The following is a 17,863-nucleotide window of genomic DNA, read 5'->3' as shown; positions in this document are numbered from 1 at the left end:
GTACATAAGGAATCTGTTTAAAGAATGTGTTCAAAGTAATGAATCATTTCAACATAAGAAATCTGTTTATATAATTAATTTTTTCAACATAAGGAATCTGTTTAAAGAATGTGTTCAAACTAATGAATCTTTTTAACATGTGGAATCTGTTTCATAATGAAGAATCTGATCAGATTCTGGACTCTATTTGGCAACCCCAATTTGTTTAAATTCTCAAATAAGTGAAGAGTAATTAATCTGTTCTCTTTGAGAACCTTTTTGTTATCAGAACCAGTTCAGCTCCTCAAAACTGTTCAGTCAGGAATCTGTTTACTGGGTAAAGAGTAAAAAGCTCGGACTGACAGTGAGGGAAAAGCAGCCAAACTCTAAAGGAGGGATGGTTACTGACCCAGAACACTTTAAACTATCACAGGAATTCTGACTCAGTTTCTATTTTCATTATTTTTTCTGTTTTAATTCTAAGACCATTAACTATGTCTGTGCAGCGCCCCCTCTGTTGATGCTGCGCTCCTGCAACAACATCCATCACCTTCCTCCTCCTCCTTCTCCTCCTCCTCACTGGTACCCAGAGCGACAAACCTGCATCAGTGTTTGATTGCAGCCCGAGTCGTGCAGCTGTTCCGCTGCTCCCGAACCGCTGGGCAGAACCGAGCCAGCTCCGCCCGAACAGCAGGACAGGGGGGAACCGGGCTGACGAGCCGGGATGAAGCCCGAGCCCAAGACGCGTTTCCTCTTGTGAGGAGTGGAACAGGAGCCTGGAAAGCACCGGAGGGAAGCGGAGGAGGTGGAGGGGGAGATCTCGGGGACACAGCCATGGCGACTGGAGGAGGAGGAGGAGGCGGCGGAGGCGGAGGAGCGGCGCGCAGGAGGAGAGCGGGGCTCCCCGGGTTCTGCTGGAAAACCTGCTACTTTCCCATCCTGTTCTGGGTGGTTTCCGTGTGCGGGGAGGAGAAAACCTTCATAGTGGAGGTAAGAGTCCCGCACAGAGAGCTGCGTGTTCACCCCGCCATCCTCCTTTATCCCGCTCCTGACGCGCAAACAGGAGCGGGCTGATGCGCTCCTCTGGAGGTTCTCTCCTCCCTAACTCCATCAAAGAGGCATTTTCTGAGAAGAGAGAATAACAACGAGTCTCTGAGCCGAAGCGCTGAAATGAGTCCGGACTCGGAATCTGCGCTCGGCTCTTTGTTTTCTGACGCTGGAGCGGCGCGCAAAGCGACGCGCTCTGCTGCCGCTCCAGCGTCAACACTACCACCCAAAAACTGCTGAAGTGCTGAGCCTGATTGTTTCCGCCGGTTTGGCAGCTTTATTAATCTTTCAGGTCATTTTCTCCTCCTGCTGCTGCTGCTGCTGCTGCTGGGTGTTTGTTAAGATGGCTGAGCTGCAGAAGCTGAGTTAGAAACTGAAAACCGCTGCTGCTGCTGTCCAGTCAGCCAGGGAGGTTTCTATACCTTCACAGACACATGTTGACCATGAGCAGCCATCAGCATCCAGGCAGGTTCAAAGAGGGCGAGTGCTGAACAAAGCCCCCCCATCCAGGCCAAATATAGCCCCTCTTCCATAATTCATGGAGCGGCTGAGCTGGAGCGAATGAGGGAAGCGGCTGAATTCTGTGGAGACGTTGAAGCCAGACTCCTCTGTGATGGCCTCAGCAGAGGTTGGGAGGTGCGTTCCTCGTTGGGAATCTGGGTCGTGTGTCCCGGCCCTGGGAGACCGGATCAGAGGCGCTCCTGTTGTTCTGTTTGTGTTGCTGCTGACACTTTGAATCAGACAAAGAAATCGCCCGTGGCAGTGCTGAGTGAGCTCTGTGTCGAACAAAGGAGGAGATGTTTTCACCGAGGTGGCGGAGCTGTGCAGCCTGGATGTGAACGGATCCGGTGTGAGACAAAGAAGTGTTTTCTGACAAAGTAATGTTCCACAAACTAAAGTCACAAAGTTAAAGGAAACACGTTATGCTGAGGGGTTTATGGAGATACTCTGCAGTCAGCCAACATGTGGACCCATAAGGGTTTTACTGGCTGGATAATGGGCTCAGAATGGACATCCAGTCCTACAGAACCACATTGGGGGTGCTTTGGTCTCTCCCTGTTGAGTCCAGCTGGCCACTATAGAACTGTTGAAGAACCTTTATAGTCTTTATGACCCACATCTGGTTCCATGTTGTTTTTACTTTCGTTTCAATTCCAGAACATTGCCTTGCTTAGTCGGTTTTGTTTTTCCAAAAAAAAAAGTAAAAAGCAAAGCAACTGGACTTGTTTTCCGTAGTTGAAGACGTTTCGCTTCCTCTCCAGGAAGCTTTCTCAATTCAAAAAGTCAGGAACACAGTTCTGTTTCAGTGTTTAAAGGGAATTCAAAGGTCTGAACAGAGTAACCTTTTCCCTGTCAAGTAAAATATGTTCAAAAGCCAAATGCAGCCTGTGTATTTGTGACAACCAACCCTTTTGTGGGTCACATTTATATCCCAATGAGGAAGAAAATCTAAAAAGAGAGATTCTGAATTCTGATATTTTTTATTTTTTAATACAATCTTTCAATTTATGATGTTTAATTTCATTTATTTGTTGAAGTAACGTCTCTTATGCCTTAAACAGACAGGACCGAAAATGTTAGGTTGTTTGACAAAATCAATATAAAAAAGAATCAAGGTGTCTAAAACAGAACAAAAGTCTCTATTAGTCTATTTTTCTCACATTCGGAGTCACAGTTTTGTCAGAGACCCGCTGAGCTCCTCGTCTGACTTATTCATCCGACTTTCGCACTTTGTTAGTCCTTTAAAAAACACGCCGGATTTCCCAAAGGTTCCACTCTGAGTTTTATCGGTCATGTTTTTGTTTACAAGCTTGGAGGATGGAAATCAGACCTTTCCTTTCTACGTTTGTCCAAGTTTCTATCTGAGGACCAGGAGATATTAACTCATGTGTTTAAATTCAGAAATGAAATGTTTGAAACATAAAACTAACAAAGTGATGCTAGTTCTGACAGAGTAGCTGTTAGCCTGGAGGTGGAGGAATGGTGAGGACTTTGTTCCTGAAAAGTGCTTTAGAAATAAACTTGCCTTGATGAGTTGGATTTGCTCTGCAGCTACAGGACTCTGGCCTCTTGCATTCAGTAAACCGACTGAACTGAACGATGTGAGGACATCTGTTGGTTAGAACAGGGCAACTGGGTCCAAAACAAAACAATGGGCCAAACAAGCTTAAGAAAAACTGTGAAACAAACCCAGTATGAACAGAGTCTGCAGAAAACTTTCATACGGTCTAAAATTACAGTTTTAACAATGTCTCGTTAGATAAATTAAATAATGGGTCCTGCAGAGCTAACATGGTGTAAGAAATATCTTCCAGTGCGTTTTATCTCAGAAAGTGCAGCAGCAACACTAATGCAGAGCTGCCCAGCAGAAAGCATGACTAACAGTCAGAACGCCCGCCTTTTAGATTACTGCCATGATAACAGAGGCAATTGGATGAAAGCGCGTATCTGAACCTCTAGGAGTTTTTTCCAGTCGGGCTTTTTCATCCTCCCAGGAGGTAAGAAGTTCTGGGAAAGAGGACAGTCAGTGGATGGTTGTAAACATGGCTTTAGACACGAGAAATGGGTAAAAAGAGCCTGCAGCGCTGCACTAACTGAGCCCAGAGTGGGCTGCTGCTGTGTGGGCGGCTGTGAATTCACGCCTGCTTCCAGTCAGCTCCGTCCCGATTGTTCATTGTTGGAGATAAACAGACACATTTGTAATGTTTCAGCGTTTAGATTGACAGCCTTGTCGCCGCTCTCTGTTCACCCCTCTTCAGTTGTTCCCTCTCCAGTCATTGTCTCCGTCACTCCCACACTCAGTGGAGCTGCAGCTGGAAACACCAGGAGTTGTCACTGTGGGTTTGATGATGGCATTGTTCTGTGTGGAATCAGCGAACCCGGACCGAGCAGACGAGGAGGACGGTCTGTTCTGCTGAACACGACCAAATTAATCTGTTCACTGATTCACATTTTGTGTAAGAACTGTTCTGCCAATATAGGAAATATTTGCAACACTGACCTTTTCAACAGACATGAAACAAAACAGAAAAGCAAAAGAAATGTATAATTTGTTTCAGATGCATATATAGAAGTCTGCAGATGTCTTTGATCAGAAACAAGATCATTCTTTTCAGTTTTCTTTTACAAACAATTGTACAACAGACCTCATAAACAATTAAGAGGCTTCAGTGTATCAACAAGTTGAGTCAGATTTATTTAACTTTAGTAAATATGTCCCACTGCAGCAGTCAAAAGAGTTTTGCTCTCAGTGGGACCCACAAGCTCTCTAAGCAGAACGTCGCTGGCCCTATTACGCAGGACCAGGCTGAGTTTGGGCTATCGTCACTAAACTGGGACAGATCTCCCAGTGGGTAGTCGTACTCAGAACCTGGGTTTGGGTTCAGGCTGTTTAGGCAGATCCCACTGTGGGGTATCACAGGACAGCTGGACCCAATAGAGTGAGACATGCAGAAGGGAGGAAAATGAATTGGGGAACAAACAGGCAACTTCTACAGAGGCCCTAATTGGCACAATAAAGGTGGGCCCCATTAGTGCATCTCTAGATGGGACCTGTGTGGGGGATCTTTGGGTTAAGTGGGTATTTGAATAAATAAATAAACTCAGAGAATATCACCTCAAGGCTCTTTCCAAAGTCAGACTCCATCAGATCCTCCAGGTTGGTGAGAAAGTTTCCTCTCTAAGGAAACCCAGCAGGTTGCATCAAGTCTCTCCAAGCAGCATTCACTCCTCCTGAAAGAGCGTAGAGCCACAGTGGACAGTCGTCTGCATTGTTGATGGCTTTGCAGCAATCCCTCATACTGAGCATGCATGAAGCGACAGTGGAGAGGAAAACTCCCCTTTAACAGGGTGGAGAACCTCCAGCAGAACCAGAAACAGGCTCAGTGTGAACGCTCATCTGCCTCCACCCACTGGGGGTTAGAGAAGACAGAGCAGAGACACAGAAAGCTCAGAAGCTCACATTGACCCAGGAGTACTTTCTATGTTAGAGAAGACAGAGCAGAGACACAGAAAGCTCAGAAGCTCACATTGACCCAGGAGTACTTTCTATGTTAGAGAAGACAGAGCAGAGACACAGAAAGCACAGAAGCTCACATTGACCCAGGAGTACTTTCTATGTTAGAGAAGACAGAGCAGAGACACAGAAAGCTCAGAAGCTCACATTGACCCAGGAGTACTTTCTATGTTAGATGGTAATAGAGGATGATCTGCCTCCCCTGATGATGTCACAGCTAACAGAACACCAGACCAGGTGTACCTTTTATGAAGAGAAAAATGACAGAGAACAAAAAGTTAAAAGCTGAAATAACAACAAACAATGCAGATTGGAGAGCAGTAGGAGAACTCAGCAGAGAGAGAGAAATAGACCCTGATGTCCTCCAGCAGCCTAAGCCCTTAACGAGCACCAATACAACTGCATGGTTGTAAATGTAATCTCACCTGGCCAGTAGCGTCCAAAGACCCATAAATGAGATGCCAAAATCTTGAGAGACTGAGTCTGATGCATAGCTGTAAATTATTTGTGAGTAATTGAATAAATTGCACTCGTTAGTATTTCTTTTATATTACATAGCACATCTGATCATAGTCATATTCACTACATTAGAATATGTAAAAGTTCATTTATTTCAGTAACAAGGTGAAACATATTATACAGATTATTCACACAACAGACTGATGTATTTATGCATGCTGAAAAGTCTGAGTACTGGAAGGAGGCGTTATTGTGGTAGATTCACAAGCAGACGCTTCAGAGGAAAGGCCTTAATGCTGAGTGATTTCTGGTGCAGGCAGATGACGTTTATCTCCTCAACACTGTGGAGCAGAGTGAGATCTGAGGATGGAAATGAGAGCATAGTTCTCATTATAAACGAACACCAGGCAGAGCTTTGTCTGCCGTGAGGAAGAGCGAGCTCCCTGAGAGCGGCTCACAAGGATTAGGTTTGATCAGAGCGGCTGCACAGGAACAGGAAACCATACTGCACCAAGATGTACATTTAATTATGACGCTGGTATAGATCCTCCTGCAGGAGCCTCGGGATGTTTATTTCTGACCCAATGGTTTGTCAGAGGATTTTCTCACATGTGATTTGAATTACGTTACTAATTAAAACAAGAACGTTCGCCAAAAACATCCTTATGTGGTTTGGTCTGTTGGATTGGTTGCAGAATGTGGTGGGATCTTAACACCGTTCCCTTCCTGTTCACGGAGAAAAACATAAAATAAAGAATCATTCAGGGAAAAATGTTTGATGTTTTTACTCCAGCTCATTGAAACTGAGAACTGGTACCAGTGAGTCCAGTACAGACTGAACTGGAGGCTGAACTGGATTAAATTACTTGACAGGATTAACCAAGTCGAACGCACTCTGATGCAAAGCTGAGGTAGTTTTGAATTTTTAAAGAGGTAGTGGCGCTGAAGACTGCTGACAGTGTCTGATTACTGATACACAGCAGCTGAAACTGTGGCACACCTGTCGATGCAACAGTTTAATGAAAATATCTCAGCAGGAACTGGATGATGGAGCATGAAATAGTTCAGTTATTCCTGATGCATTTTGATGCCGTCAGATTGTGCAGTCCTGGGTAAAACTGCTGATGCAGGCCTAATTTCTTTAAAGTTAATATTATGGTAGATATGATCGAGTGAAGTCTCTATTTCACGATAAACTCTCTGATAAACTCAGGTTCACTGGTGTTGCACTTATTTTTATCATTAATTTAGATCAGCCTCAATTCATTGGACCATTAGTTTGAGACAAAGCGCATTGTTTAGTTTAACTTTGCTAGTCTCAGTTTAGCGCTATTTAACTTACCTCATCTTGACTAAGTTTAACCTTTACTTAGTTTGTATTAAGTTGTTTTAACTGAATTTTGCTGCTTATTCTAGATTGGCTTAGTTTAGCACATGTTAGCTTAGCTTGTTTGAGCCTAATTTATTTTTGTCTTAGTTTAGATTTGTTTTTTGATTTTGTTCAGTTTAAGATACGCTTAGTTTGACTTTATATTCATGTGACTATAGTTCAGTTTACCCTAACTACATTTAGTTTAGAATTGCTTATTTTTGTCAAGCTAAGTTACGCAGCTAGCTTAGCTAATCTCGGCTCAGTTAGCGGTTTATCTTAGCCTAGTGTAGCTTAGCAACTACAGTAAACGTTAGCTAAAATAAACCTTAGTTTAGCTTAGTTTATCTTAATTTAGCATAACGCCAGTAAATATTGGTCCTTGCTTTGTAAAGCCTATCTTATCTTATCTTAATTACATGGTTGTAGTTACAGGGCAATTTTAGTGCTAAGTAGAGAAAAACAACAAGAGAATCAGTCAGTTATCATTTTTAGAAGAAATTCCTGCACACTTCTATTTCTGCAAATTAGTCAACAAAGAAGTGATTTACAGGAGACATTGCTCCAATGAGAGAACCGTCAGCTGAAACAGCAGAGAAGGTCCTGAATGTCCTTTTGACAAGAAGGAAATTAGCACAGATGGTGGAGAGAGACGCACAAAAGTTCAGGACATTACTGGGAAACGTCCAGCTAGATCCAATAAGACATCACAAGGACAGAAAACTCAAAGTAGAATGTGTAAAAAAACAAACAACAGAACACAAATCTGGACCGGGAACATGTTTGTGAGCAAAAAGTAAGAAATAAGCCAAATGAAAATGATTTCAGGCGTAGGAAAGCTGAAGTTTTAGAGATTTAGAGTCTGAAGGAACGAGGCAGCAGGTTTTCCTGAGAGCAGTTTGTGTTTTCTAGCAGCTCTTTGAGTCAGAAAAGTCAGGGATTGATTCATGTTTTTCAGCAGCGCTTCAGGTTACATCGGGATTGTTCAAAGTGAGACTCGCAGCTGCCTCTGTGAGTTAGAGGTTCGTAAACTCCTGCTTTTGACGAGAAATGTTCCTGCTGAGAGGAAGAGGAGCGCACAGCGAGCCTGAGAGGGAAGACGTGTGACATGATGAGATTTCATTTTACACTTTCAGATTTCATTTCATAGATATTTGTTTTCATGGAGTCGCTGTCATAGAGGCGCGGAGCAGAGATCCGACTCCCACCCACAGCTGTGACGGCAGATATGAAGCCATCGCTCGACGGTCCGTCTCAGCCCCCCCAGGCTGGTCCAGACCCCACCTGAGCCGCCTCAGCCCCCCGGGACGCCTCGCTCGCACTAAGTTGACATATTAGAAACAATCAGAGTGTAAAACAGAGAAAAGCTTCACAGCTGATGATGAGGAGCTGCTGTAGACGAAGGCAGCGAGGCCTCCGGGTGTTAGCAGAACAATAACTTCAACTGGACCTAAAGTTCTGCTCTGGTTTCTGATGGCTTTGAGTCGTTAATGAGCCCTGCTACCTTTTGGGTTTGTTTTTAGCAAGGATTTATCTTATTTCTTTATTTTTAAGATTTTTCTTGTGTATCGTGTCATTTTGTGTGTGGGTTAGATCTTGACCTCGTCCTCTGCCGTTCATCGTGGATCAGAACAGTCCGATCTGCCGGGTAGTTCTGATCACATTAAAACAGTAAATACAGGATTGGTCCATGTAATCGGGTCACTCAGACTATCACTGTGTGATAACCTTGAGGAAAAATGCTTGAACATTTAAAGCAATTCATTGCTATTACTAGTAAAAAACAAATAACACATATTAAATATCAGGTATAATAATGGTTTTTATCAACATTTATTTTTATTTTGATGAATAGATTTAGACCAAAAATACAGAATTCCTGCTATGCTTAGTTGTAGTTTAGGTTCTTATTGGATAGAACATATAAAACATATATAATCTTTCTAGAGCAACACAAGTATAACGTGCAGACATTAGCTGGATAGTTAGTCAGATTTCACCACAGCGTCAATCCTCACGTCATCAGACTGCTAAACTCCCAATAACTACTTACCAACAAATATTTATAATGTTTCTCTTTTGTCTGAGCGTGTCGGAGCTTTGCAACAAAATGTTGCTCAAATATGCCTTGTGAATGTAAAGTTGATTCAGAATAAGTCTGACTGAGTCTGTGAAACAGTCCTGCAGCTCCAGTTTCCTGACTGCAGCTGGAAAACAGCGTTGCCTTATTGAAAGTGATGGTGGCGCTCCTTTAGTTCCCACAGACTACTAAATACTTCCAATCAACCATATTTGCCTTTATGTGAGCGAGGAGATGTTGCCTTCTTTCAGCCAGCTGATTGGCAGTTCATTTCATTTTACTCTGAGGTGTTTCCTGAGGTGTTATGGTTTCTCCTCTTCACTGTTTCATCATATTCTTCTTCCTCTATATTTATAAGAGGCTTGCTTGTCGGGACTTTGATGCAATCAACTGGTTTCCTTATATAGGACATTTTTGACCAATCTGTATAATCTGACCCAATCTGTATAATATGATTGAACTTGACTTTGTAAAGTGCCTTGAGATGACATGTTTCATGATTTGGCGCTATATAAATAAAATTGAATTGAATTGAATTGAATTGAATTGAAAAGGTCACACAGGCACGCTGCAGAATCCACGTTGAGACTCGTCCACTGAAGGGCCTGTTAATCAACCTGGAATTACTCACACAGACAGAAGAGGCAACCAGAAAGGTTTATTGAGATAAATCAGAACGTTCTTTGACGCTCGGACCCCAGCAGGAGATGTGAAAACTGCGAATGTCTATGATCTTGGATGATCATTTTAGGATTAGGATTAGTGAAGTCTTCCCCCTGGGGTCTGGACTCTGGTGGTGGAGGCCAGAGGAGATAAGGACCCAGGTAAAGTCTGTGAAAGTGGAGGAGGAGCTGGGTGGAGGTGGGTCCAAGCTCAGATCAGGAGAGTCTGTATATGGAGGGCTTTATATGTCCAGGTGCATAATGAGACGGTCAGGGAACAGGTGAGTTTTCCAGGCTGAATTTAAATCTAAACTCCATATTCCACTGATCGCCTGTAATCTGGCTGCTTCAGATGGTTGTTCCTGCTCAGATGAAATCCTTCTGCTCTGCTTCTCATTGGATCTGATTCTGTTTCTCAAGTGATTCTGATTAATAAGGTGAAGACACTGTTTGCCAAAAAGGCCTCAGAGTAAAAACCTGAAGGTTTGAGACAATCAGCTCAATAAGACGACCGTGTCTCTTGTGTCCTCGCTGGTTCGTGTATATTTGACCCGATCCGTCTCTTTGACATGAACTGGAAGGAAAAGCTCTGGTGCATCCAGACGGGCTAATCTGATCTGCTTGGCATCATCCTGAGAAGATAAAGTGCAGAAGTCCTGACAGCAAATTTCATCAGCGCTGCTGAGGATCTGCTTCTTTCCTCCGCTGCTCTCGGGGAGGGAATCCTCCACAAACATCAAACTGCATCAGCAGACGGGAGCTGCAGCAGATTAGCTTCATTAATCACTGGCTGCTCGCCGTCGCTGCCGCTTTTCGCTTCTCGTTGCTGAGATCAAATCAGTTTTACAGCGTCTGCAGGAGGAGAAGAAGCTGCAGCGGGTCCACAGCTGGCCGCTCGGTTCTCCTGCTGCTGTCCTTCTGAATATCAGACCCAGAAAATCCTCATTTTCACGAGTTAAAACTGTCTCATCCATAATGTGCAGAAATGTTGAAATCTGCAGAAAGTCTTCTGAGAGGTTTTTCTAAAACCACACAGCAGACAATTAATCTTGATCGGGTCAGATCTTTTGTGTTTTGACCTGAAGGGGACCGGATGTGGTCCAGACTCCTTAGAAACGGCTTTATTCAGAGCTGATGGGAGGTTTTTATCTGGTCCGTCTCAGAAAACGCTGCCGCACCAAAGATTTCTCACTGGAGGAGGATTCTTCATGGACCGGTCCGCTCAGCAGCCTGTGAGCTGACTCCGTCCACACACTGGTCAAAATAAGACTGCCAGGGTTAAAGCACTAACCTGCATCACCAGCTGAGCTCATTGGCTCATAGGCAGGAAGTTAAACCGACGCTTTGTTTTGATGTAATTTGGTGGTTTTCTCTGTTATCTGCAGGTTTGTTCAGGTTTCAGGGACCCAGAACTAGAATCAGCAAAGTCTGCAAGATAAACACGATTAAAGCACCTTTGCCATTGATTTAATCTGATTTCTTTCATCCGTGAGCCTAAACTACACAGAGCTTCTGTTTTCCTCCTTAATTTCCTTTCATTGATAATTTTTACAGAAACACTCAACTGCAGCTTAAACATAAGCAAAAAGGTGATGTACATAAAAAACAAAAACCTGATTAAACACGGAGAATATTTCCCAAATGTCAGTTTTACAGAGTGATTACAGATTAAAGCATTCACAGGTTGTCTCAATAACTCTAGCTGCTTTTCGAATGGTAGAATATTTAAATATTTAGATGTTTTTTCTCATAGCAGCTTTTATTTATACAGATTATTTCTTTGTTGGATCCAGGATGCCTTAAATAAATGACTTTCTGTGCGCATATTGGATTGTCTGTATTTTCTTATTTGTTGTTACCTCAGCTCTGATCTTTCTGCTCAGATTTTGGACTTATTGAGTAAAAACAGTAAAATATTAATTCCTTTGTTAAAACATCTACGGCCCCATCAGGAAATCTGTTAAATAATCATTATTTCTGTATTTCCTGCTCCCAGTTTTGACCCAGTTGTCAGTGTTCCTTATGTGATACCGGTGTGAGAGTGTGACGCTCAGAGGAAAACGCTCCACAGTTACGGAGGAATCTGTGGGTTCTGGATCAGTTTTTGGATTCATGTGAATCAACCTTTCTTTGGTTCAGGAGGAGAAACCCTCAGCGGCTTTTTGGGCGATTGAAGGATTCTCTTTATTTGCTCTTCTGTCGGTTTCTGATCCGTCTCTCTGTTGCAGAACTTCCTGGCCTGCAGGATGTTACAAAGCAGAACTAGATCAGTGGATCTGAGACGTTCTTTTTTTGAGGTTTTTGAGTGAATTTAAGATTCTTCTAGAGCTGAGAGAGAAACATGTCTTTGTGATTTCAGACGGAGCTGAAAAGCTGAACTAATGCGGACAGAAAAACTGCAGCAGACGACTTTTTAAGGGTCCAAATATTGTTCTGGAAATGTTTCATAGCACCTCCTCTGTGACTCCATGCTGGAATAACTGGCTGAGAAACATTGTTTTATAACAGAGACTTTATGTTATGAGCAGGAAATATTTAACTTTCTGAATTATTTGACCCATTTTTGGAACTGTTTGTTGCTGTTTTTCCACATTTCAGTGTTAGTTGTTGTTTTACATTTTCTTTTGGTTATTAAAGTTTTGTTTTCTGGATAAATATCTCGGTTCTTTTACCTTCTGTACTGTCTTTATTCTGGGCTTTCTGCTGCTTCCTGGTTCTGCTTGGTCTCCTGTCTGGACCCACTTGGCTGGTGCTGCTCGACCATCTGCTGCCTCTGCATTTAAATCCTCAACATTTGCTTTGCTCAACCAGATAAATGTTTTTTTTAATGTTTTACAGTCCTGGCTGCTCAGTTTGGGTCAACGACTCAGATTTATTAAGGCGGTCTGTTAGACTTTAACATCATGCCAATAAAACTGTTGCTATCCCCACATTTTAAAGGACAAATATCCTGATTCTACATCTTTTTCACATCCAGATCCTTCAGCTGCAGTTTAGGTGGAACAGCAACGCCTTGGTCTGAACTCCTCATCAGTGAAGCTCAGGAGAACCTCTTGTGACCCGTTATCAGCCTCTGAGACGCGTCTTCATGAGGCAGCCCTTTGCCCTCCACCAGTTTAATGGCTGACATACTATTATCTAGCACAGGAGAAACTTTTTATTCCCAAATTTATTAAAATTGTCAGTGCAGGACGTTTCCATTCAGCCTTATAAGTGGAAGCCGGAGTCTGACCCACAGCAAGAGATTATTACATCATAATGCTACTTAAAATAAGCGCTACCGTTTTGCTCTTAAGAAACTAAGCGAGCAGACAGCAAGCGCTGATATCTAAAATAAAATCTGTTGCAGTTATCAGTGGCTTACCGCTCTGCTGTGTCCTTCGTTCCGTATAAAGAAGGAACTAAGCGTTCATCAGATGAAGTCTCTGGACAAAAACCTCTTTATTAAAGGAACAAACGACATAATTAAGGACTGTCTCCACTGATGCACAGACAAAAAATAAGCTTTAACCATTACTTTGAAACGGTTCTGATGATGGGGGTCAGTGGGTTAATAATAACTGACTTTTACCTTATTTAGACAATCTGCTAAAAGAGCTGTGATGTAACAGAGAAGAAAACGTGACAAGAGAAAAGTCTGAGAAATACGACCCAAAAAGAATCTAAAGATATCCAAACAACACTTTGAAGACTAAAGTCAACTTTGCAGTACTTCCAGGAGCCCCAAGCTCACAACAAGCGTTATTTAATGGCTGAAAGGTGGATTCTGCACTAAATATTACTAATAATTAGGTATTTCTACCTGAATGACTGCAGGGAAGGAGAAGAAGCTGATACATGGTCAAACACAATAAGTCCAACAATGAAGGAAGGAGCATAACTGCGTAAATAGACGCGTTTTATTATCACACATCTGTGTCCCTGAGACGGCCTTCATCCTTCCCAGTGTTGCTTTGGATCATTGAGGGTTCTGCTCAGCTCTCTGAAGGTCCCACCACAACATTACAGTCAAGGGAAGTCCTAGACTTTGACTAGACCATTGCTCTAGACTTTGACTAGACCATTGCTCCAGGCTTTGACTAGACCATTGGTCTAGACTTTGACTAGACCATCGTAGCTCCTTGGTTCTCTTTTCTTGCTGCAGATCCGGTGCTGGGTTTGGGATTGTGGTTCCGTTAATGACCCAGTTTGGACAGATTGACGGCTGTCTGAGAAGTTCTCCTCTTGTTTTTCTCTCCGGCAGACGTGGCTGAAGAACTACGGCTACCTGCTGCCTCACGATGTGCGGACGTCTGACCTGCGGCAGGAGAAAGCCATGCAGTCGGCCGTGGCAGCCATGCAGCGCTTCTACGGCATCCCTGTGACCGGAATCCTGGACGAGACGACGATAGAGTGAGTTTACATTTTCTAAATCAAATACTACGTTAATCCAGCTAAACATCTCTGCTGTTTCAACCTGTTTAACTTTCCCATAATGCTTTGTGTGCAGGTGGATGAGAAGGCCTCGCTGTGGCGTCCCTGATCATCCTCACACCAGCCGCCGGCAGAGGAACAAACGCTACGCCCTGACGGGACAGAAGTGGAGAGAGAAGAGGATCACCTACCGGTAATCCATCCTCCAAACTAGCGTGTCCCACGGTACCCTGAATGCACCGCCTGCACCCACCTCCCTCCGCCTGCGTGTCGGTGGTGTTTCTCTGGTTGCTGAGCGCGTACAGTGAAAGCATCGGGTCGGCGCTGTGGAAGCGGCTCTAATGCAGATTAGAAACTCCCAGGAGACGCTGAAGGCAGTCCGGCTCCGGCTGCAGCTTCTGTCCACATTATCCTCCACCCAGAAGCTGCTGAGTCCCTGCTGAAGTTTAGGTTCTGACCCAGAATGTGACAGATTTTAGTTTGGTAATGAATATGAAACCTGTAAATGCAGCAGAACTGAGATGGACTGAGGCGTGATTAGCCGGTCTGTCCGGTTCCAGCGCTCTGAATTTGGTTTTAACTGGATTCACTTTAATGAGAATTTGATTGAACTGGATTTTCCTGGATGAAAAAGTCTTGAACCAATCTGGAATATTGAGTTTAGAATAATATGGATCTGAACTGGATTAAGTTGGACTAAACTGGCTCAGATTAACCCAAACTAAACTGAAACAAATGGAAATAAGATGATTTAGATGAAAAACAGTCAAATTAAATTGGACGGCATTAATTAGACTCTTATGTGACATAAATGGAGTTATATTCATATTCATATCCGTGTGTTTAAGGTTTGAATGTTTGGAAACTTATTTTAACTCGCTGTGTTTGGATCTTGCTGCCTTGCAGCAAAATGGTCCTGGGTTCAAATCCCAGCCTTTCTGCATGTAGTGTCTGTGCGGACTCTCTCTGGGTACTCCAGCTTCCTCCCATCATGCTTTTATTAGAAATGTCTCTAAGAAATCTGGACCGTGGACTCCAGCATTTGTACCAGATTTCTCTTAGTTTTCATCAGAGCTGCTTATTTTAACGCGACTCTTTAACGAATCTGAGCTCTCATTGGCTGAAAAGGTACCTGACGGGCTGATTAAATCCTGTATTCACCGTAGCGATGCGGTCGTTTAGCTGGCGAGTAAAGCTGAGCCCAGTGGGACCGGCGCCGGGCGTTTAACCGGCAGCTTTTAGCGCTGTGAAGCAGGCCGAGGCTAATAAACGCTCTGCATCGTTTTTAAAAGGCACCGAGCCAGAGACGTTACCTGTTAAACATACAGGAGTAAAACATACCTGAGCACCGACCATAACACCAATGGATTCATCCCACATGGTCGATGTCGGGATGAATCGGGTCGCCTCCTCCTGGGCTTCATTTCATCAGTAAAAACCAAAAACTAGCTTAGATTGGTGTGAGAGTAAAAATCATAAACGCAGCATGAAGACTGCATCTCAAGCTTCCTCTGTCCTCCATCCATCCAGCCTCCACCTCTGCCCCCTCCACACCCTCCCACTCAGAGCTTCATGGGGTTAATGTGAATTACAGCCTTCCCACGGGACCCTGAAGGCATCCCGGCGGCGATGCTTCCCACTCTGCAGCATTACATAAAGCCCACAGAGTGAGCTCACCCTGCGATCCGGTTACTCTCCATCCAGTGTGGGTCTCCTCCTCAGGTTTCACCTCCTCTCAGCCCAAACAGTCCTGATGTCGCTTCTCTTCCCAGCCCTGCAGGCTGCGATCGTTTTAAACCCGATTGCCCGTCCTCTCAGGCGCCAACGCCCCGTCTCTCACAAACGGGTCATATGAGGCGAAGAGTTTGGAGCAGGCCGGCAGGATCGGGTCGTTTATGATACATGAAGTATTTATTTCCACCTGCTGAGTTTTGTTCCAGTTTCTCTTTTATCCACCGGGTCCTGTGGGAGCATTGTGGCGGTTGCTCGTCTTTGTGGAGCGGCGTCTGTGAGAACTCATCCAGTGATGTTCCTGAGCTCCGCTGTCTGAAGATGGAAACATGATAAATCCTCTTCATGTTCAGGAAGCTCAGAGTGCAGCGGATGAAGACGGAGAAGGCAGAAGAATAGTTTCCATCTGACGAGCTGCTCTCTGCAGAACATGGAGCAGCAAAGCTGGTCCGGTTGGTCAGAGATAATTACAGCTAAACTGAGCCTAGAGTCTGACTTCAGATGCAAACAGACAAACATGCCAACAGAGCGCCGCTCTGCAGCCTTTACAACACAAAGAGCCGTTTCCTCTTTTCTATTTGTAGGTTTTAGAATCAAGACAAACATACAACATCATAATAAAAAGGATGGATATGTTTTGCTGATATTTGCAGAAAATTATGCAAAAACCAGAGTTTCCAACCCGACCATGAAGAAGGAAAATTTTAAAAAGTATTATTCCGTCAGTAGCTGGTTTTCTGTCAGTCAGGGTCGGCTCGTCTGCTGTTGCCATCAGGCTGTTTTGGTGTTTCCTGGAGTTAATTTACAATTCTGATCACCTCTGATCATGCAGCTCCAGCCTTCTTCTCTTCATGTGGATCCTCAACATGTTTGACAGTCTGTGCATGTTGAAGTGATGGACGTCTGTGTTAATAAAGGCAGAACAGCAACAGGCTGCAGGTCATTTAGCATTTACCTGTCTGTATAACACACACACACACACACACACACACACACACACACACACACACACACACACACACACACACACACACACACACAGTGGTCCTTTTAATTATACATAAACTGCCTGGAAGGACCTTCTGGCAGAAACGTCTAAAAACATCCCAGAATTTCACAGATATATAAATTCTGTGTATCAGACCTAAAGAAAGTCTAAAAGTGATGAAATAAGCTGCATCAGGATGGGCTGAAGTAAGACGGCACGGGTTAGTTTGGTTTCTGGTTTAGTTGATCAGCTAATGATCCGTCCGCAGAGGACATTCCTGTCTTCAGGTTTCTGCAGTGATGTCATCACTACCTGTAGCAGCCTGGTCAGTTGTTCTACCTGGAGGTTTCCCTGAACTGAGTCTCCTTCAGGTGTTTGGTCCAGTTTATTTCCTTCTCCATCCATCCATCCATCCATCCATCCATCCATACATACATACATACATACATACATACATACATACATACATACATACATACATACATATACTATACGTCTTATTCCACATTGGGTCGCGGTAAAGTCCCTCATTTAAGGGACTTTAGGTCTCGGGGGAACAGGTCCAGACATCCCTCTTCCCATCAACAATCTCCAGCTCATTCTCTGGAGACCCAAATCTTTCCCAGGCCAGACGGGCTCTGGTCCCTGCAGGGAGTTCTGGTGAAGACCCAGAAAACTGGGGTTTCCAGACTCTGGACCCAGGCTCTGACGTTTTTAAGGCCAGGTTTAAAACCTATTTATTCAGTCTGGCTTTTGACATTCAGCAGTAGGTGTAGTAGTATTTTATTTTGTACTTGCTTTTTATATTTAGTAATAGTAATATCATCTTTATTGTCATTGAAACATACATTACAACGAAATGTGTTCTCTGCTTTTAACCCATCCCCTTGGGGAGCAGTGGGCTGCCATGTGTGGCGCCTGGGGAGCAATCTGGGGTTAAGGGTCTTGCTCAGGGACCCAGAATGCAGGCACTGGGAATCGAACCGGGTACTTGCATCCTTCTCTGAGTGCAAGTGCGCTGCTCTAACGACTAGGCCACGACCCCCCATACACATATTGTGTTTAATATATATATATATATATATATATATATATATATATATATATATATATATATATA

General features: G+C 43.8%; 1 protein-coding gene across 1 annotated transcript in view; it reads left to right on the top strand.

Annotated features, from left to right (window-relative positions):
• The first annotated feature begins 543 nt into the window (after window positions 1-543).
• mmp24 (matrix metallopeptidase 24) overlaps window positions 544-17,863 on the top strand; it is a 67,490-nt gene continuing 50,170 nt past the window's right edge. Inside the window, exons 1-3 of the mRNA XM_012850031.3 lie at window positions 544-969; window positions 13,855-14,003; window positions 14,101-14,217. Of these exons, the coding sequence (XP_012705485.3) occupies window positions 814-969; window positions 13,855-14,003; window positions 14,101-14,217 (422 nt within the window). The 5' untranslated portion in view covers window positions 544-813. The remainder of the gene's footprint in view (window positions 970-13,854; window positions 14,004-14,100; window positions 14,218-17,863) is intronic.

Source organism: Fundulus heteroclitus, chromosome 20 (genome assembly GCF_011125445.2).
Source record: "Fundulus heteroclitus isolate FHET01 chromosome 20, MU-UCD_Fhet_4.1, whole genome shotgun sequence".
NCBI classification, from domain to species: Eukaryota; Metazoa; Chordata; class Actinopteri; order Cyprinodontiformes; family Fundulidae; genus Fundulus; species Fundulus heteroclitus.
The sequence above is the reverse complement of the archived record's forward strand: the minus strand, read 5'-3'. Positions and strand labels throughout refer to the sequence as shown.